The 21087-nt window shown below is 42.9% G+C and overlaps 1 protein-coding gene across 1 annotated transcript in view; it reads left to right on the forward strand.

The window, feature by feature from the left end:
- LOC135508102 (bridge-like lipid transfer protein family member 1) overlaps nucleotides 1–21087 on the forward strand; it is a 124472-nt gene that overhangs the window by 72022 nt on the left and 31363 nt on the right. The window contains 22 exon segments of the mRNA XM_064928051.1: nucleotides 1126–1219; nucleotides 1659–1709; nucleotides 2212–2418; nucleotides 2686–2921; nucleotides 6736–6980; nucleotides 7311–7416; nucleotides 7511–7608; nucleotides 7718–7906; nucleotides 8041–8209; nucleotides 8321–8532; nucleotides 11671–11754; nucleotides 12513–12711; nucleotides 13047–13106; nucleotides 13311–13537; nucleotides 13918–14106; nucleotides 17421–17551; nucleotides 17653–17776; nucleotides 17961–18073; nucleotides 18213–18303; nucleotides 18845–18898; nucleotides 20362–20633; nucleotides 20794–21009. Coding sequence (XP_064784123.1) covers nucleotides 1126–1219; nucleotides 1659–1709; nucleotides 2212–2418; nucleotides 2686–2921; nucleotides 6736–6980; nucleotides 7311–7416; nucleotides 7511–7608; nucleotides 7718–7906; nucleotides 8041–8209; nucleotides 8321–8532; nucleotides 11671–11754; nucleotides 12513–12711; nucleotides 13047–13106; nucleotides 13311–13537; nucleotides 13918–14106; nucleotides 17421–17551; nucleotides 17653–17776; nucleotides 17961–18073; nucleotides 18213–18303; nucleotides 18845–18898; nucleotides 20362–20633; nucleotides 20794–21009 — 3367 coding nt within the window.

The following is a 21087-nucleotide window of genomic DNA, read 5'->3' on the forward strand; positions in this document are numbered from 1 at the left end:
TGTATATACTGTACTCTATACCATGTACTGCATCTTGCCTATGCCGTTCGGTCATCGCTTATCCATATATTTTTATGTACATTTTCTTAATCATTCCTTTACACTTGTGTGTAAAAGGAAGTTGTGAAATTGTTAGATTACTTGTTAGATATTACTGCATGGTCAGAACTAGAAGCACAACCATTTCGCTGCACTCCTATTAACATCTGCTAACCATGTGTATGTGACCAATAAAATTTGATTTGATTTGATACTTTGAGGTTTTTCTTTCATTATTTTAGGCTATCTGACATTAGAGCGTAAGTCTAAGCTTCAGGGCGTAATTGTAAGTGTGCCAATTAGCCTACACCAATTGCCATATGCTTTTGGGAACGGGCATAAAAAGTTAATGTCGATCCACAGAGGAAAAAAGGACAATGTTGAATTCAATAGGAGAAAAGCTGTGAAATAAAGAGAAGGGAGAGCCAGAAAAGTAATGTTTAGGAAAGATTTGTTAACTTGCTAACATAGAAAATGCGCTGTAGTCTACAGTCAGAGACAACGTAACCATTTTTGACAGGGGGTGCATGATTTTATAACGATCTAACTTCGCATTCTCTCACGATGCTGAAAAGGAAGAGAACATATTTCTCTAGTCCTGTTCCCGAGTCCAAATTTGGCCTACATTTGGTATATAATTTTACTGCAAGAAATGCTTAATTCTGCAGGAGTTAACATTAAGGCTATGTCAGAGGTTATAACCCTACAGTTACAACCCAGATTTCAGTTTCAATTTAACCGATCTGAACAGCAGGCTGCAGTTCCCTTGACAGGCCTATTTGAGGTCCCCATCGTGTGACTGTTGAATTTGTATAGATATTCACAATCACACATAACAAAGCTGGCGATACTATCATCCTTTTTACAACGTTAACATAGGAGTGCGAGCCTCAGATTTTCACTTTATCACATATAGTCGGGCGCGAGCGGATCTGTTATTAACAATTGCGTTCCGGCTCGGGTGAACAAACCAGTGACCGGCGCACCATTAGCTCTTGGTTTACGTCACTAATTCAATACACTGCCTCTTTGTATTACATTTTGCAGTACCATATCTGGATGATATCTCCAAAAATCTGTTTTCAGACATACTGCACCAGAAGATGACAGAAACCTGTGCATCAGCCCACATAGGAGGAGTTAACATTGTGCTCCTGGAGGGTATAACACCAGACATTCAGTAAGTACTGCTCAAATTTAGGCACATAGCTGCTTCATTTGCATTTTTGTATTGAGGTTTGAAGTTTGATAGTGTGCATTAGGTCTCTGTGAATTGTAAGACCTAAAATAACCTTTCTAGTTCATTTGCCTGTCATTTTGATAACTTGTAAAAAATAATTATATGGAACGTTTTAATTTCCTACCCCACTGTGCCATTGATTGCATGTCAACATACTGTGTGAGTTATTCCTACAGTTACTTCACAGTAATCAAATCCTAGAAATATTCAAATTACTGCAAATATTCTGCTGGCATCACTGGAAATACTTTTGGCAGGCGAAGGAAGGTGGATAGCTATTCTAATCTAGTCTGTTGTCAGTATCTCTGCGTGAATACTCAATTTTTCATTTGCTCTCTTTTTTTACTTTCCCTGCTTTCTCTTCCATCATTTTACATAGACTGGAGGATTTCCCCACATCTCCTACCAGCACAGCCAAACAAGAGTTTCTGTATGTGTTTATAACTACTGCACCTTGGCACATCATAGCAATGCCACAGTAGTACCTAGTTAAAACACAACTTTCATTTTGTCTGGAGTCTGTGGTAACGCAGTGTTTCTTCAGTTCTAGCTGTGTTATTGTCCTTCATCGTGTTAGATTGGTAATCCCCCACTGTACTTTTCTCCTGTTTCTGTGTTCCTTCCTTCATGTGTATAGCGGCTAGAGTATCTTTTTAGATCAGCTATATCGCAGCGATTCATCCTGTAATCGTGATCTAATTTATTGTTGATTTTTTTGGCAACGTAATGGAAGGGCCTATAAAACCCTGTCATTCTTATGCCCCCATAACATGGATGTCGTTATGTGCTTCTTAGTGTGTAGTATGCCTGCTGTCTAACAAAAATGACCCAAACACTTTTTGTACATTGTTGTTCTATAGATGTTGTCCTGTCTTAACCTGTTGTCAAACAGTCATATTAGAATCGCTGACACTCTACTCTGCCCTTTCCAGAACGGTTGTGAAATGCAACGTAGCTAAGTCCCAGGCCCTGTACAGCGCTCAGCGGGGCCTGAAGACCAACAACGCAGCTGTGTTCAAGGTGGGCGCCATCATGATCAACATCCCCCAGCACCCAGCCACACTGCACAGCATGATGGTCCGTAGCTCCCATCAGCTCTCAAAGCAGATCTCCGACCTCATCCGCCAGCCGTCCAACGTGTGAGTCTAGGAGGAAATTGTTGTATTATTCATAGGATATTGTATTATTTAAACTTTGAGTCCCATTGAAATCTATAGGTATCTCCTAGGTGAGCCCCTCCCAAGAACTGGGGCTGGGTAGGCAGAACTGCTTGCTCAGTGTGGTCCTCACCTATGTGTCTTGTATGACAGAAAAGCATTTCAGTGAGAGAACCATTTTCTTTCCTCTGAATTTCCTTCATGGACTAAGCAAAATATCTTCATCCTGAACTATGTTATTTCTTTTAGGTCACCCCCCAACAGGGAAGACACCCCCACCCCTCAGCCCTCTGACAAGGCGTCCAGCATCAACCAGACCCCTGTGGAGGCCAATGAGTTCCCCCAGCTGCCAGAGGGTCTTGAGAAGAAGCCCATCGTCCTCAAGTTCAGCGCTATGATGGACGGCATCACCATAGGAGCAGCCCTTTTGCCCTCCCTCAAGGCTGAGTACAAGATGGGCCGCATGAAGAGTCACGGCATGACAGGTACAGTGCCTTCAGAAAGTATTCATACCCCTTGATTTATTCCAGATTTTGTTGTTACAGCCTGAATTTAAAATGTATTAAAAAGATTTGAAAAAGTTAAAACGTGTTTTTAGAAATGTTTGCAATATTACTAAAAATTAAATTAAGAAATATCTAATTTACAGTACCAGTCAAAAATTTGGACACACCACCTTATATTTACTATTTTCTACATTGTAGAATAATAGTGAAGACATCAAAACTATGACATAACACATGTAGTAACCAAAAAAGTATATGTATGCAAAAATATATTTGAGATTCTTCAAAGTAGTCACCCTTTGCCTTGATGACAGCTTTGCACACTCTTGGCATTCTCTCAACCAGCTTCACCTGGAATGCTTTTCCAACAGTCTTGAAGGAGTTCCCACATATGCTGAGCACTTGTTGGCTGCTTTTCCTTCACTCTGCGGTCCAACTCATCACAAACCATCTTAATTGGTTTGAGGTCGGGTGATTGTGGAGGCCAGGTCATCTGATGCAGTACTCCATAAACTCTCCTTCTTGGTCAAATAGCCCATACACAGCCTGGAGGTGTGTTTTGGGTCATTCTCCTGTTGAAAAATAAAGTATAGTCCCACTAAGCGCAAACCAGATGGGATGGCGGATCGCTGCAGAATGCTGTTGCAGCCATGCTGGTTAAGTGTCTAAATTAATCACAGACTGTGTCACCAGCAAAGCAACCCCACACCATCATACCTCAATGCTTCTTGGTGGGAACCACACATGCGGAGATCATCCGTTCACCTACTCTGTGTTTCACAAAAGCATGGCGGTTAGAACCAAAAATCTCAAATTTGGACTCATCAGCCCAATGGACAGATTTACATCAGTCCATTGCTCGTGTTTCTTGGCCCAAGCAAGTCTCTTCTTCTTATTGGTGTACTTTTGTAGTAGTTTATTTTCAGCAATTCGGCCATGAAGGCTTGATTCACACAGTCTCCTCTAAACATTTGATGTTGAGATGTCTGTTTTTATTTTTATTAGTAGTATTTTTTTAAATCTTTATTTAACTAGGCAAGTCAGTTAAAAATAAATTCTTATTTACAATGACGGCCTACACCGGCCAAACCCAGACGATGCTGGGCCAATTGTGCGCCGCCCTATGGGACTCCCAATCACAGCCGGTTGTGATACAGCCTGGATTCAAACCAGGGTGTCTGTTGTGACGCCTCTAGCACTGAGATGTAGTGCCTTAGACCACTGTGTCACTCGGGAGTCCACTGTTACTTGAACTCTGAAGAATTTTTTGGGGCTGCAATCTGAGGTGCAGTTAATTGCTGATTTCTGAGGCTGGTAACTCTTTTGAACTTATCCTCTGCTGCAGGGGTAACTCTGGGTCTTCCTTTCCTATGGCGGTCCTCATGCGAGCCAATTTAATCATAGCGCTTCATGCTTTTTCTCTACTGCATTTGAAGAAACTTTCAAAGTTCTTGAAATGTTCTGTATTGACTGACCTTCATGTCTTAAAATGATGATGGACTGTCATTTCTCTTTGCTTATTTGAACTGTTCTTGCCATAATATTGACTTGGTCTTTTACCAAATAGGGCTATCTTCTGTATACCACACCTACCTTGTCACAACACAACTGATTGGCTCAAACTCATTAGGAAGGAAAGAAATTCCAAATATTAACTTTTAACAAGGCACACCTGTTAATTGAAATGCATTCCAGGTGAAGCTGGTTGAGAGAATGCCAAGAGTGTGCAAAGCTGTCATCAAGGCAAAGGGTAGCTAATTTGAAGAATTTCAAATATAAAATATTTATATATTTGTTTAACATTTTTTTGGTTAGTACATGATTTCATGTGTTATCTCATAGTTTTGATCTTCACTATTATTCTACAATGTAGAAAATAGTAAAAATAAATAAAAACCCTGGAATGAGTAGGTGTGTCCAAACTTTTGACTGGTACTGTAAGTATTCACACCCCTTTGCTATGACACTCCAAATGAAGCTCATGTGCATCCAATTTGCTTTGATCATCCTTGAGATGTCACTACTATTTGATTACAATTGTTTTGACATTTAGAAAGAAGCACACCTGTCTGTATAAGGGCACACAGTTGCCAATGCGTGTCAGAGCAGAAACTATACACTGAAGTCCAAGGAACTGTCCTTGGATCTCCAAGATATAATTGTTATGAGGCATCTACACTACATGTACATGCCTCGTCGAACACCTCATTCCAACATCATGGGCATTAATATGGAGTTGGTCCCTCATTTGCTGCTATAACAGCCCCCACTCTTCTGGGAAGGCTTTCTACTAGATGTTGGAACATTGTTGCGGGGACTTGTTTCCATTCAGCCACGAGGATCAGTGACATTAGGTACTGATGTTGTGCGATTAGGCCTGGCTCCCAGTCGGTGTTCCAATTCTTCCCAAATGTATTTGATGGGGTTGAGATCAGGGCTCTGTGCAGGCTAGTCAAGATATCTTCTACACCGATCTTGACAAACCATTTCTGTATGGACCTTGCTTTGTGCACAGGGCTATTGTCAGGCTGAAACAAGAAAGGGTCTTCCCCAAAATCATCTAGAATGTCTTTGTATGCTGTAACGTTAAGATTTTCCTTCACTGGAACTAAGGGACCGAGCCCAAATCATGAAAAATATCCCCATTATTCCTCCTCCACCCAACTTTACAGTTGGCACTATGCTTTGGGGAAGGTAGTGTTCCCCTGGCATCTGCCAAACCCAGATTGTTGGAAAGGTGGCATCCTATGACGGTGCCACGTTGAAAGTCAGTCACTGAGCTCTTCAGTACGGGCCATTGTACTACCAATGTTTGTCTTTGGAGATTCCATGGCTGTGTGCTCAATTTTATACACCTGTCAGCCACGAGTGTGACTGAAATATAGCCAAATCCACTAATCTGAAGTGGAGTCCACATACTTTTGGCCATGTAGTGTATCTGGGGAATGGTATAAAACCATTTCTAGAGTGTTGAAAGTTTCCAAGAGCACAGTGGTCTCTACCATTGGGAAATGGAAAAAGACTCTGCCAAAGGCTGGCCATCCGACCAAACTGAGCAACCGGGCAAGAAGGACCTTGGTCAGGGAGGTGACTGAGAACCTAATGACCACTCTGACAGAACTACAGAGTTCCTTGGCTGAGATGGGAGAACATGCCGAAGGGCAACAGTCTCTACAGAACTTCACCAATCTGGGCTTTATTGGAGAGTTTCCAGACGGAAGCCTCCTTTAGAAAAAGGAACATGACAGCATGCCTTGAGTTTGCAAAAAGGCACTTGAATCCCATTGAAAATCTGTGGAAAGACTTGAAGATTGCTGTTCACTGCCATTCCCCATCTAACTTAACAGAGTTCGAGAAAATCTGAAGGGAAGAATGGGAGAAAATCCCCAAATCCAGATGTGCAAAGCTGATACAGACACACCCAAAAGCTGTAAACTCTGCCATAGGTTATTCTACAAAGTATTGATTCAGGGGTATGAATACTTATGTAAATGAGATTTCTGTATTTAATTTTCAATAAATGTGTAAAAATGTATAGAAACATGGGGTATTGTGTGTAGATGGTTGAGCGAATCTATTTAATCCATTTTGAAATTGGTCTGTAACAACAAAATGTGGAATAAGTCAAGGGCTATGAATACTTTTTGAAGGCACAGTAGTTAGCACCCAGCTTTAACCTTCGACTGGGGTAATGGGATATTGTACTTGTATTATGAGGATCGTATTATTTGTGGTCTGACAATGCATCTTAATTTAATTCTGAGTGGATTGATAAACTCATTGTTCTCTGCAGGAGCCCAGACAAGGTTCACGTTTGAGCTGCCCAACCACAAGTTGTGTTTCCAGTCCAAGGTGTCCCCGGTGGACACCATGTCCGCCATGCCACCCTCGGCCAACCTCAACCTCCCGCCAGTCACCATGTCTGGAGAATACATAATGGAGGACCACGAGGGCCACTCTGATTTTACTGACGACTTCCCAATCCCCATGAAGCAGGGCAACTATCTCCAGGGGAATTACCTGCGCTGTGTGGCTGAGGTGAGGCTGCCATATTCAAGTAGAGTAGCTCCAGGAATTGCAGACTATACCTTTTATTAATATAAAATATATGTCAACGCAGTTTTGTTCTATTTTGATAGTTTTTTTTCATTTGTTTGGATATTATTTGAGCTAGATATAAATTGGCGTCGCGTGTAATGCTCATGCGGGGTGAAATTTGTATATATTTGTGGATGTGAGTACTCAGTCCGTTCGACCTGACGAAGATACTTGTGAATCGAAACATTGTCCATAAAGTGGTAATTGGTAGCATATTCAGTCTGTGTGCCTTTCTGTTATTTTCATTCATTTCAATCCCCCTTCACGTAGATTGGTTCTTTTGAGCACAACCTCACCACGGACCTCCTGAACCACCTGGTGTTCCTGCAGAAGGTTTTCATGAAGGAAGTCAATGAGGTCATCCAGAAAGTATCAGGTCTGACCCGCTGTATAACACAAGGACATTGAAAGTTGTTGTTGTGTTTCAGTATTTTGCTTAGACACTTTGGGTTAAATGTTTGTCTATGCAGGAGGAGAGCAGCCCATCCCTTTGTGGAATGAGCACGACATCTCAACAGACGCTGACAAGCCCAAGATTTTGCTCTACTCACTCAGTCTGATGTTTAAGGTACCAGTATTTAAAACAAGAAATGTGCTGCAGTTTACATTCTTGTTACTTATTGCTTGAGTACAGGAATGAAACTGATTACTTTTTCCTGAATTCTTGTGGTTTGCAGGGGATCCAGATGACAGCCACCACTCCATCCATGAGAGCGGTGCGCTTCGAGACAGGGCTGATAGAGCTGGAGCTCTCCAACAGGATCCAATGTAAAGCCCAGCCCGGCGGCAGCAGCAGTTACCTCAAACTGTTTGGGAAGTGCCAAGTGGACCTGAACCTCGCCCTGGGCCAAATAGTCAAACATCAGGTAGACTACAGCGAATTATTATAGGTTGTGTTTGTTTCAATTAGCTGCTGCAATCAGATTCCTCCTTTTGAGGATCAATAAAGTATTGTGTCTGCCCCTGTTTTGTGTGAGATAACTATTTATTTATTCCACAGGTGTACGAGGAGGCGGGTTCAGACTTCCACCAGGTGGCCTACTTCCGCACTCGTATTGGCTTACGGAACGCCCTTCAGGAGGAGATCAGTGGCTCCTCAGACAAAGAGGCAGTACTCATCACTCTCAACCGGCCAATCGTCTTTGCTCAGCCTGTGGCCTTTGACAGAGGTCAGGCCTTAATAAGTTTTCAGGTTCTCGGAATCTAATTCTCTAAATTGCATAACCTCCCCAAGAAAATCGTTATAGAAAACTTCATCACTGTTTCCCTTCTCGTTGCAGCTGTACTCTTCTGGCTGAACTACAAGGCGGCCTACGATAACTGGAACGAGCAGCGTCTGGCATTGAACAAAGACATCCACATGGCCACCAAGGAGGTGGTGGACAAGCTGCCAGGCATCCAGCAGACCTCAGCCCAGGCCTTCAGCACCCTGTTCCTACAGCTCACCGTCAACGACCTTGGAATCTGTTTGCCCATCACTAACAACTCACTGGTAGGAGGAGAATGATGATCTTAAAAACATGGTCCTTTATTTTGCACCCTAATGTTTTCGGGAGAAAGCCTTTGCAATGTGGCATGTTAAAATTATATATACTTTTTAAGTACTGTATATTAATGAATGTTGGGGCTTGTAGAGAAAGAGGGCACACGTCTTGGACACACAATGTTACTAAGAATAGTTACATATTACAAATAACAGTTATTTCATTACTGTGTATTTTACTAAAACAACCCTGATGGTGTTAAATTTATTCTTTGACCCTTAGACTCATATTTTGTTAATGTTTTTCTCTTTCAGACCTTGTCCTGAAACTGTTTGTGTATTACATTGATATGAGCTAAATTGTAAGAAATATGCTTGTCTGAAAGTGGCACACAGTGTGAGTAATCATCAAATCATGGGTCATCTCGTTCGCAAAAGAGCTGATCCTATGTTTTCCCATATATGTGTTATTCTTTTTTACAACCATTTTTTGTCACAATGTTCATTTGAATCAGAACCAATTATAAAAACAAAATATAGAAGAATGAATATATACTAGTAGTAATTTGGTCACTTTTAATAACTTCAGTGACTTTATTAAAATTTAGTTGGTTATATACACTCAGTGGACAGTTTATTACGTACACCTACAGTGGGACAAAAAAGTATGTAGTCAGCCACCAATTGTGCAAGTTCTCCCACTTAAAAAGATGAGAGAGGCCTGTAATTTTCATCATGGGTACACTTCAACTATGACAGACAAAATGAGGAAAAACAAATCCAGAAAATCACATTGTAGGATTTTTTATGAATTTATTTGCAAATGATGGTGAAAATAAGTATTTGATCAATAACAAAAGTTTCTCAATACTTTGTTATATACCCTTTGTTGGCAATGACAGAGGTCAAATGTTTTCTGTAGGTCTTCACAAGGTTTTCACACACTGTTGCTGGTATTTTGGCCCATTCCTCCATGCATAACTCCTCTAGAGCAGGGATGTTTTGGGGCTGTTGCTGGGCAACACGGACTTTCAACTCCCTCCAAAGATTTTCTATGGGGTTGAGATCTGGAGACTGGCTTGGCCACTCCAGGACCTTGAAATGCTTCTTATGAAGCCTCTCCTTTGTTGCCCGGGCGGTGTGTTTGGGATCATTGTCATGCTGAAAGACCCAGCCACGTTTCATCTTCAATGCCCTTGCTGATGGAAGGAGGTTTTCACTCAAAATACATGGCCGCATTCATGGCCGCATTCATTCTTTCCTTTACACGGATCAGTCATCCTGGTCCCTTTGCAGAAAAACAGCCCCAAAGCATGATATTTCCACCCCCCATGCTTCACAGTAGGTATGGTGTCCTTTGGATGCAACTCAGCATTCTTTGTCCTCCAAACACGACGAGTTGAGTTTTTACCAAAAAGTTATACTTTGGTTTCATCTGATCATATGACATTCTCCCAATCTTCTTCTGGATCATCCAAATGCTCTCTAGCAAACTTCAGATGGGCCTGGACATGTACTGGCTTAATCAGGGGGACACGTCTGGCACTGCAGGATTTGAGTCCCTGGCGGTGTAGTGTGTTACTGATGGTAGGCTTTGTTACTTTGGTCCCAGCTCTCTGCAGGTCATTCACTAGGTTCTCCCGTGTGGTTCTGGGATTTTTGCTCACCGTTCTTGTGATCATTTTGACCCCACGGGGTGAGATCTTGCGTGGACCCCCAGATCGAGGGAGATTATCAGTGGTCTTGTATGTCTTCCATTTCCTGATAATTGCTCCCAAAGTTGATTTCTTCAAACCAAGCTGCTTACCTATTGCAGATTCAGTCTTCCCAGCCTGGTGCAAGTCTACAATTTTGTTTCTGGTGTCCTTTGACAGCTCTTTGATCTTGGCCATAGTGGAGTTTGGAATGTGACTGTTTGAGGTTGTGGACAGGTGTCTTTTATACTGATAACAAGTTCAAACAGGTGCCATTAATACAGGTAACGAGTGGAGGACAGAGGAGCCTCTTAAATAAGAAGTTACAGGTCTGTGAGAGCCAGAAATCTTGCTTGTTTGTAGGTGACCAAATACTTATTTTCCACCATAATTTGCAAATAAATTCATTAAAAATGGTGGCTGACTAAATACTTTTTTGCCCCACTGTATCTCTGTCGGACCCCACTTGCCTCCAGAACAGCCTAAATTCTTTGTGTCATGGAAACGTTGCTCAATTGGTATCAAGGGACCTAACATGTGCCAGTAAAACGTTCCCCACACCATTACACCACCGCCTCCAGCCTGTACCGTTGACACCAGACAGAATGGGGCGATGGACTCATGCTGCTAATGTCAAATTCTCTGCCATCAACATGATGCTACAGGAACCGGGATTCATCGGACCAGGCAATGTTTTTCCACTCCTCAATTGTCCAGTGTTGGTGATCGCCTGCCCACTGGAGCCTCTTCTTCTTGTTTTTAGCTGATAGGAGTGGAACGCTGTGTGGTCGAATGCTGCGATAGCCGTTTTCCTTAGACTTGTCATCACAAGCACCCATAGGGCTGAAGCTAACTGGATGTTTTTTGTTTGTCTCACCATTCTCAGTTAACCATAGACACTGTAGTGCGTGAAAAGCCCAGGAGGCGGGCCGTTTCAGAGATAAGGAACTGGCGCGCCTGGCACCGACGATCATACCACGCTCAAAGTCGCTTAGGTCACTCGTTTTGCCCATTCTAATGTTCATTCAATCAGTAACTGAATGCCTCGATGTCTGTCTGCCTGCTCAGCAAGCCACGGCCACGTGACTCACTGTATGTAGGAGTAAACCATTTTTGTGAATAAAGTGTAACTAGCTGCATTAGTATGTAGCTGAATAGATACAATTGGGCCTATCTTGATAACCTTGGAAACATAGCAAACATGGGAATGGTGGAGAAAGGTTTTTCAGTGCAGTTTCCTTTGCATTAGCAGCAAATTGCAAAATTAATTCAAGGTAAATGTCTTCATAAATGCTAAAGATTTCATTTGTGAATTGGTGAATGACTGACTAATAGTGGAAAATAGTTAATTGAAGGATTAATCGAAGTTGGAATTTGATGACTACATCCACAGTCCCTGGTTGTTTCTCTTACAAGTTAGTCAAAGTTATAATTGTGTTTCCTATCTCCATAGAAAGGACATATACCAGGTTTCGAAGGCATTCGCTCTGAAGCTGGGGCCAGCAGATCTGTAGGCCCGCAAAAATATGCACGAAAAGTAACTTACAATCTATTCAATCTCTTGTGAACACTTGTGTGATGTTATTCAATGATGTATTACTGTTTTACTTGTAACAACCTGTTATAAATGTTTGTGATGCAATCTTGACACAATGCTGACATAACAGGTTATAGGCAACCAGCAATTTTATTGATACAACTGGCATAACTTTAATGAAGCTTGAAATTGTTTGACTGGTTGAATGTCTCTCCGTTACGGTCAATTGGTACAGGTACTTTATTGTTATCATGAGTGTTATGACATGCACAACGTCACAACTGCATTAACTACGCATCAACTAAATGGATGTTTCCATGGAGCTAAATGGATGTTTCCATGTTTTTCAACATTACACACAGGCACATTTCCTATTCCTAAGTAATATACTTTATTTGAAGGTTGGCCAATATGCTTATAACCCATTATTAAATACTTTTTAACCATTAGTAAACCATTATTTGGTTTCTAGCAGAAAACCTGTGTATAAATTCATATAATTTCATGAATCATTACAAACACCTCTAATCATAATATGATGCATGGATAACTAACAGGCCTTAAGTGTGTTGAGTTTAATTCTTAACAAACTATTTAATATAAACAGACCGTCAAATAAAAATGTTACCGTAACCCTTCACCTATTCCTAACACATGACTGACTGTTAACCTTAATGTTATCCCTGTGCTAGACTTATCCGGTAACCTAACTTTAACATCTTACTGCCCCGTCCACCCTCAAACCTCGATCCTCACAGGCCAACCACAGCATTGACTTTGACACGGGCTCTGCCCTGGTGCTGACCATCGAGAGCACGCTGATCACCGCCTGCTCCTCTGAGTCGCTGGTTAGCAAGGGCCACTTCAAGAACTTCTGCATCCGCTTCGCCGAGGGCTTTGAGACCTCCTGGGACGACTGGAAGCCTGAGATCCGTGGAGACATGATCATGAACGCCTGTGAGTGATTGGACCGCAAGATGTTGGCTTTTACATACAGAATGGAATTGCAAATGCATGAAGTCAGGGAATGAGACGGCTTGTCTATTTAGAGCTGGGCCTGGAAAGCTGAGTTTTTAAGTTTAACATCAGAACATGACTTTATATAGAATAAGTACATTCAAAATACATAGGGAAAGTCTAAAGCTTCACCCATATATTGAGTACCAAAGAGACCGATAGTTTTTGATATACCACCCTAATTAAGCTCTAGATGTGCCTAACTTCCTACAGTGCGGTCCCCTACACTGCCGGTCCTCTTATTAATGTAATATTTGAATGTGTTGATTTTGTAGGTGTTGTTCCAGATGGCACATATGAAGTGTGCTCCAGAACCACAGGCCAGCTGTCAGCAGGTAGGTACTGCATAGATAATGGGCATCAAGCCTTGTGTATATTATGAAAGGGGTTAGTTTGACTGTGAACGTTGTCAAGCTTTTATCCAAAACACATCACAGCTGTTTTCTTCTTCTCTCTGAGCAAGATACTTGTATTCTAGTGAGTGATAGATGGATTTAGTGTAGGATAATATTGTCCCTCCCTCCCTGTGCGACCATCAGAAAGCAGCAGTGCAGGCACCTGGGCGCTGAACGTGCTGTGGAAAATGTGTGGTATCGACGTCCACATGGACCCCAACATTGGCAAGCGTCTCAACGCCCTAGGCAACACACTGACCTCGCTGACAGGAGAGGAGGATGTGGATGATATCGCTGACCTCAACTCAATCAACATGGTCAACTTGTCTGATGAGGATGAGGCCGACACCATGTCGCCGACCATCCATATGGTCAGTGTTTTCAGTATTTCCCTAACCATGATAACAATACTGAACATTTGTGTATTACTTTGAACATGTGAATTGTACAATTCTGAGTGTGTTTGTATCCTGTGAGTTTGTTAATGCCTGTGATTCTGGTGCACTACTACCACAAGACGATTTAAGAGGCTGTTAAAGCACTATGATTGTGTTAGAGATTATAGTAGCTCTGTGTGCGTGTGTAAAATCCCTGACTGTGTGTCAAGAATGTAAAAAAGTACTGAGTGTCAAGACTGCATGTCTGTTCAACCCATTACAACCACTGTGACAGCACTAAAAGCTATCCAAGCTGCTTAGTCCATGCACCCAGTTGAACCTTGCTTTGGGCGTATCCATCCCGTTGATTGCAGGGGAGCCCAGAGGGAGAGTGCAGCAGCCCTAGGCTCACGTTCAGGACACGGCTGGTAAACAGCATCCTGGGCCTGAAAAGCCCCAGTGTCCAGAGTGTCTCGGTACCAGGCGACTACCTAAACGACTATGCCCTTCCCCCGTCCAGAGGGAACATGGCCAGGGCTCCCAGACCCCTATCCTGGGGATGTGTATGTACTGTAGCCCATCCTCAACTGCCCCACTCTCTATTGTCCTACCTTCTAGGCACGTTAATCACGCTAAGGGTAACATTAAGGCTCTATGATCCAGATTTCAAGCTGCAGAATGGATTTCAATTGCTAAGTGACTCAATGAATTGTGATAATGTCAGAGGGCTCGTAGCAATTGTGTATTTGGAGAACAAACTAACGGCAAACTAGGGATGGGCACAATTCAAATAATATCAAGTTCACAATTAGAATAATATCATAACATTTGATCTGGATAGCTGAAATGCATGTAAATACATAACCTGCGTGACTTGGGGGAGAGGTGCCGCTCTGCTTTCATGCAGAAATTGAGGCAATTTTGCTGCACTTCCTGTCCTTAATTCAGATTAATGATTGCCGATGGTTGCTCCTTGTAGACTACTACTTCTCATTTAGCTAACTTAATTATGTAATTTCAATTCCATTTTGTGTTGATTAGAGATCTCCAACGCTGCTTGCTACTACACATGGAGCCACTGACTAGTGCCACTTTGATTGGCTGACAATAACAACAAACCCCATGTAGACTACAGTGTGTGTTTTTATTGAATTAAGAATGTCAAATGTCATGGTATATCCTTGTGTGTAGCAATGTCACTTATATACTTTTATTTAATTTTAATAACGCCTTTTCATTGTTAAAATAGATTATTATGTTTATGAATACTCTCGCAAGTATTCAAAAACTAGCGTCCGTTCAGATATTCGGATAACCATGCTCATCCCTATGGCAAAAATAATATGGTCACTTAGCAATTGACTCTTTGGGGTTTAGGCTCTTCTAGTTCTCTTTTCACCTGGTTACACATGTTGTGTTAACTCCCTCATCTGAGAATTGGGTTACCAATCGGTCCCAAAGGTCTCTAGTATTATGGGGATGGTGACTTTCATTTCACATATTTTTCTGCTGTTTATGTATGTGTATAACATGATAATTGGTGTGAGTATAAGATGTGACTAAGGTGGTGAATCTTTCTCCCTCCTTCCTCCTGATTTTGCCGCTTCGACCCTACTCTCCTCCCTTTCCACATCCAATGACTCACACTGTCCCCTTTCCTCCCGGCCGGCTCAGCCCTCCCCTCCTGCTCCGTGACTAAGTGACTCATTACGAGCTTACAGAACAGGGCAGCAGACAGCTAAGTTTAAATGGAGGACCTTTTGTCCTGTCACTCCCTCCTCTCTACCTTCTCTTCCTCTGTATCCGCTGCTAAAGCTTTCTACCACTCAAAATGTCAAGCTTCTTCCTCTAACCCTGGTCAACTCTTTTCCACCTTCTCCTCCACCCCCACCCCCTCTTCCTCTCTGCGAACGACTTTGTCAACCACTTTGAAAAGAAGATTGACGACATCACTCAGCCTATTAAGTCCACTGGTCTCACTCACACAGAACTACCCTGCATCTTGATCTCTTTCTCCCCTCTCTCTCCAGATGAAATCCTGTGACTAGTGAGGTCTGGCTGCCTGAAAATCTACCCGCTCGACCCCATCCCCTCCACCCTTCTCCAGACCATCTCTGAGAACTTCTCCCATTTCTCACTTCCCTTAACAACTCATCCCTGTCCACTGGCTGCGTCCCCTCTAACTTAAAATGGCCCAAGTCGCTCCCCTCCTCAAGAAACCAACACAAGACTCATCTGACGTCAAAAACGATTGACCTGTATCCCTTCTTTTCTTTCCAAAACACTTGAGAGTGCTTTCTCGTTATCTCTCTCTCAGAACAATCTTCTTGACACTAACCAGTCAGGCTTCAAGACGGGTCACTCAACTGAGACTGCTCTTCTCTGTGTCATGGAGGCTCTCCGCACTGCCAAAGCTGACTCTCTCTCTTCTGTTTTCATCCTCCTAGATCTATCCGCTGCTTTTGACACCATGAACCATCAGATCCCCCTCTCCACCCTCTCAGGGCTGGGCGTCTCAGGCTCTGCACACTCTTGGATTGCATCCTACCTGGCAGGCCGCTCTTACCAGGTGACATGAAGAGGATCTGTGTCTACACCACGCACTCTCACTACTGGTGTCACCCAGGGCGTGGTTCTTGGCCCTCTTCTTTCTATACACCAAGTCACTCGGCTCCGTCATATCCTCACATGGTCTCTCCTATCATTGCTATGCTGAAGACACTCAACTACTTTTCTCCTTCCCCCCCTTCTGACACCCAAGTGGTGACACGCATCTCTGCGTGCCTGGCAGATATCTCAACTTGGATGTCTGCCCATCACCTCAACCTCGACAAGACGGTGATGCTCTTCCTCCTGGGGAAGGCCTGCCCGCTCAAAGACTTCTCCATCACGGTTGACAACTCCACAGTGTCGCCCTCCCAGAGTGCAAATAACCTTGGCATGACCCTGGACAACACCCTGTTGTTCTCTGCAAACATCAAAGCAGTGTTTCGCTCCTACAGATTCATGTAGATTCTACAACATCTCTACCTCACACAGGAAGCGACTCATGTCCTAATCCAGGCACGTCTCCTCTCCTGTCTGGGCTACTGCAATTCACTGTTGGCTGGGCTCCCCTCTTGTGCCTTCAAAACCCTGCAACTCATCCAGAACGCTGGAGCCCGCCTGGTTTTCAACCTTCCCCAAGTACTCTCATGTCAATCCGCTCCTCCGCACACTCCACTGGCTTCCAGTTGAAGCTCGCATCCACTACAAGAACATGGCACTTACCTAAGGAACAGCAAGTGGAACTGCCCCTCCCTACCTTCAATATGCTCAAACCCTACACCCCAACCTGAGCACTCCGCTCTGCCACCTCAGGTCTCTTGGCCCACCCTATGGGAGGGCAGCTCTCGCTCAGCCCAGTCTTCTCTGTCCTGTCCTTCTCTGTCCAAATTGTGGAACCAGCTTCACCCTGAAGCTAGGACGGTAGAGCAAACAGTATCTTAAATAATCCTCCTCGTCACTTTGACCCACCCTCCTCCCTGACTCTACTGATGGCTACCTTACTGAGGAGAATTTTACTTGCTATGCCTGTGATATGTGGTTCTTTCACCTATGCCTGTGATATGTGGTTCTTTCACCATTCATCTTAATATGAATGCACTAACTGTAAGTCGCTCTGGATAAATGATTAAAATGTCAAATGTGGCTGTGTAACTTTGGTGTAATAATTAATTATTGGTTTAATACCTTAGTTTTGTGGTGTGAATAACCCAGGTTGGAGGTGTAATCTAATTTAGGTTATTTAATTGTGGTGATTGTTATAAAAATACATAAACATGATGTGGTGTAATATGTGAATTACAGGTTGTAATTTGTCCTTTATACTCCACAGGAGACCATAGACCTCAGGCGGCAGGCGGCAGTGGGCAACCAGATCTTAGATCCAAGAAGAGGGAAGTTAAACAAAAGAATAGTGGACATCAGAGAGCTGAACGAGCAGGCCAAAGTCATTGATGACCTCAAGTAAGAGTTCTTGTCAAACACCAAACCAAAGGATCAATCCTTGAAGTCAGATCACTCATCTCCATTTCATGTCATGTATACTGTATGTTCTCCTTTCACAGGAAATTGGGAGCGAGTGAGGGCACAATTAACCAGGAGATCCAGCGCTACCAGCAGCTGGAGTCTGTGGCCGTCAACGACATCAGGAGAGATGTCCGCAAGAAACTACGCCGCTCCAGCATGAGGGTGAGACCACTACGCACTAACTTTACCCCCCTTTTGCTGGGCTTAATACTTCTGGACTGTGGGAGTCTTTATTTGAAATCCATTTGTAAATCCTGCAACTTACAACTCCATACATCTCAATTTAAATGGAAAGAACACCAGCACTGATAAACCCTGATCACTTGTTTGTATGCTTCTCCATCAGGCTGCATCTCTAAAGGACAAGTGGGGTCTGGGATACAAACCCAGCTATAACCGTTCCAAGAGCATCTCTACAGCTGCAGGGAGGCCTCCACTTAAAAGGATGGAACGCCAAAGGTACTGTAAGATCATTCCTTGTCTGCAGTTGAAACCTAGCAGGCTATGGGTCAATTCTGTATCAATTCAGTAAAGTCAGGATTGGGAATTGAATTGAAATTCCAATGGGTTGGATTATTTTTCCTAATTTCCTGCTCAGTTCCAGAATAGGAGACGTAGATGACTTACCGGACATCAGAGTAGATGCATCCTCCCCTGGACCAAGAGTTACCTTCAACATCCAGGACACGGTAATGTATAGAATGACGACAATGGTAGTTAATAACAATAGGATTCTCCAAAATGGCAGTTGCACAGCGTTTTATTGAGTTAGGGCATCATTTCATCCTCCATGTCGTTTGTTTGTTTGTTTGTTTGTTTAACACTATGACAGGCCTCTTGACCTGAGGCTGTGTGTGTCTAAACATTGTGGAAACGCTCTGATATGTCAGCGGAAGCTAAGTGTTAGCTTTTCAGCTTGCTTGTAGCTTGAAGGAGAGTTAAAGGAATAATCCACTCAAAAACAATCTAGTATTTTTTTCATTAGTCCACTGTTGATACAGTCCCAAAATGTTTTGCATGTGAGCAGTCAAGTTTTCAAGATGATGGACTTTCAAAAAGCAAATTGTGACTTGCCACATTGTCATGATGACGCAAAACACAAATTACAATAGTTTTGGAGTGGATTATTCCTTTAAGTGTGCCTTTTGAGTGCAAAATCCCCTCTTGAACATGTTGCCATGCTTTCATTTTTTGGATGGATTCCATTGTTCTCTTTCTGTTCAACTGAAGATTAATAATCAGGACTCTACAAACCAACCAGTCAGTCCAGGAGAGGTCTTCAAGGTATTTGTAAAACAACCAAAAGCAATCCCAAACAAATGAAAATCAAAAAAGAACCTTCTTCTTCCGCTTCTTCGTCTTCCATTTCTTCCTCTTCTTCTAATAAAATGTCAACGACTGATTTGTTTGAAAACATGGAAATTCAAAACAGGATGATGAGAAGAAGGCTAGTAGTATCAATCAATGCTTGATTTTCATGTTTGTTGGATTGATGCATGCCATACCATCTTCAGTAGCAAGAGATCAACAAGTCAAGTGCACTCAAGCTAATATTTTTTATGCACTTACAATACAACTCAAATGGCAATATGGTTAGTAGGAAGTAATATGCTCTTAATACCAGCCATTGCATCTGATTATGTGTTTCAAAGAAAACCCTAATTATTCGCCGCATGGCTACGTCATCGGCGATATTGCGGCTCTGTAGATATGGTTAGACTTAGGGATGTGTATTTATTTACCTAGGCAAGTCAGTTAAGAACAAATTCTTATTTTCAATGACGGCCTAGGAACAGTGGGTTAACTGCCTGTTCAGGGGCAGAACGATTTGAACTTGCAACCTTCCGGTTAGTAGTCCAACGCTCTAACCACTAGGCTACCCTGCCGGTAGTAGTATGCCTGCAAATGTTTAAGATTATATTTCAATGTGCCATTGATTCACACACATGCATCCTGTTATTAAATTCCATGTTGCTCCAAATCAACTTCTTTCAATCACAGATCTCCTTTTCTAACTGCAGCAGCTATGCCAACCCTAGTAGCTATGATTTAAGACTTTTAGGATGTATAGAGCCTCTGAGCCTTAAACTCTAAACCCTTAGCTTGGCCAACATCAGAATAATTGTGCCTCAAAGCCGTGACTCGAGGAAACATTGAGGTTTCCTCATTTACTTTTTGAAAATGTATACTTTATGCAAACTGCTCAGGACAGTTGTTGTTTATGGCTATACTGTCCTTTGTGAGGGGTTGCAATGTTTTTTGTTTTGGGAGTTGATCCGCTTCATCCACTGTCCTAAGAGAAGACGTTGTCCTGCAGCTTCTTTCTGCCCAGGTGTCTTCATCCTAACATCCTTCACTTCATCCTCTTCATCTCTGACTCCATATCTCTTTCCTCTGTCTTCTCCCAGAGCACTGCATGAAAAAACGTCAAGCACATAGCAGTCTGTATTACAGGACATTGTAGCCTCTAGTTATGTACATTACATCTAGCAATAGCCATGATATTGGCCATGTTTAAAACATGTTTTTGAAGATGCCAAGCTGGAGTAGATTATGACTGTAATGCACATTGTGTATTGGCAATTATAACAAATCGTTACAAATGCATTACTACACAAACATACAGATACTTTGAAAATGATGTTATCTGCTACAGAGTTTAGAGCACTTTCAAAATGTTGACCTTTTCTAATTAAAAGAGTCTAACTGTCCCCCTCTCAACCCCTCCCATATGTTCTCTGCTGAAGTTTCCAGAGGAGACAGAAATGGACCTGTTATCCATCACCATTGACGAGCCACTCCATCATCATCTTCATCACCTTCATCATTTCCCATCTGTTAGCGAAGGACCCCACTCAGTGTTCAGTGCCCCTGCAACCCCCGCTGTCTTCTCACCTGGCATTCCCTTCCAGCACGACGACATGCGGCGCGACGAGCTCTCCTCCTCTTCCTCAGAGGACTCCGACAAGGAGGAAGAGTTTGACCGCGAGAGGTCATCCAGCTACTTCAGGAGGACTGTGTGAGTTATCCCCCCCCCCCTTTCCACCTCTCTCGTCTTTGTTTGGCCGGTTCCCACACCCATATTAAACCTACTACTAGACTAAAGAGCATGCAATTTCATTTTTTAAAACCTTTTTCCTGCCTACTAAACACGACCCCCGTTTGTTCTGCTGTCACAGCCAACCACCACACAGAAAACCATCAGGCTTCGCCGCTGTCAGCCAGATGTTCAGTGAGCGCTGGCCCAGCACACCCACCAACCGCAGCCTCATGAGCTCAGTCACTGAGAGGAACATTGACTTTGAGCTGGACGTGCGTGTGGAGATTGACAGTGGCAAGTGTGTCCTGCACCCCACCACCCAGCAGCCCGAGCACGAGGATGTCTCCTTCAGAAGGTACGGCACCTGAACCCGAGGGATCTTCTAACTATTTAATAACTTATGCCTTATTATAACCTAGACAAATCATAAAGT

This window comes from Oncorhynchus masou, chromosome 21 (assembly GCF_036934945.1).
Source record: "Oncorhynchus masou masou isolate Uvic2021 chromosome 21, UVic_Omas_1.1, whole genome shotgun sequence".
Classification (NCBI taxonomy): domain Eukaryota; kingdom Metazoa; phylum Chordata; class Actinopteri; order Salmoniformes; family Salmonidae; genus Oncorhynchus; species Oncorhynchus masou.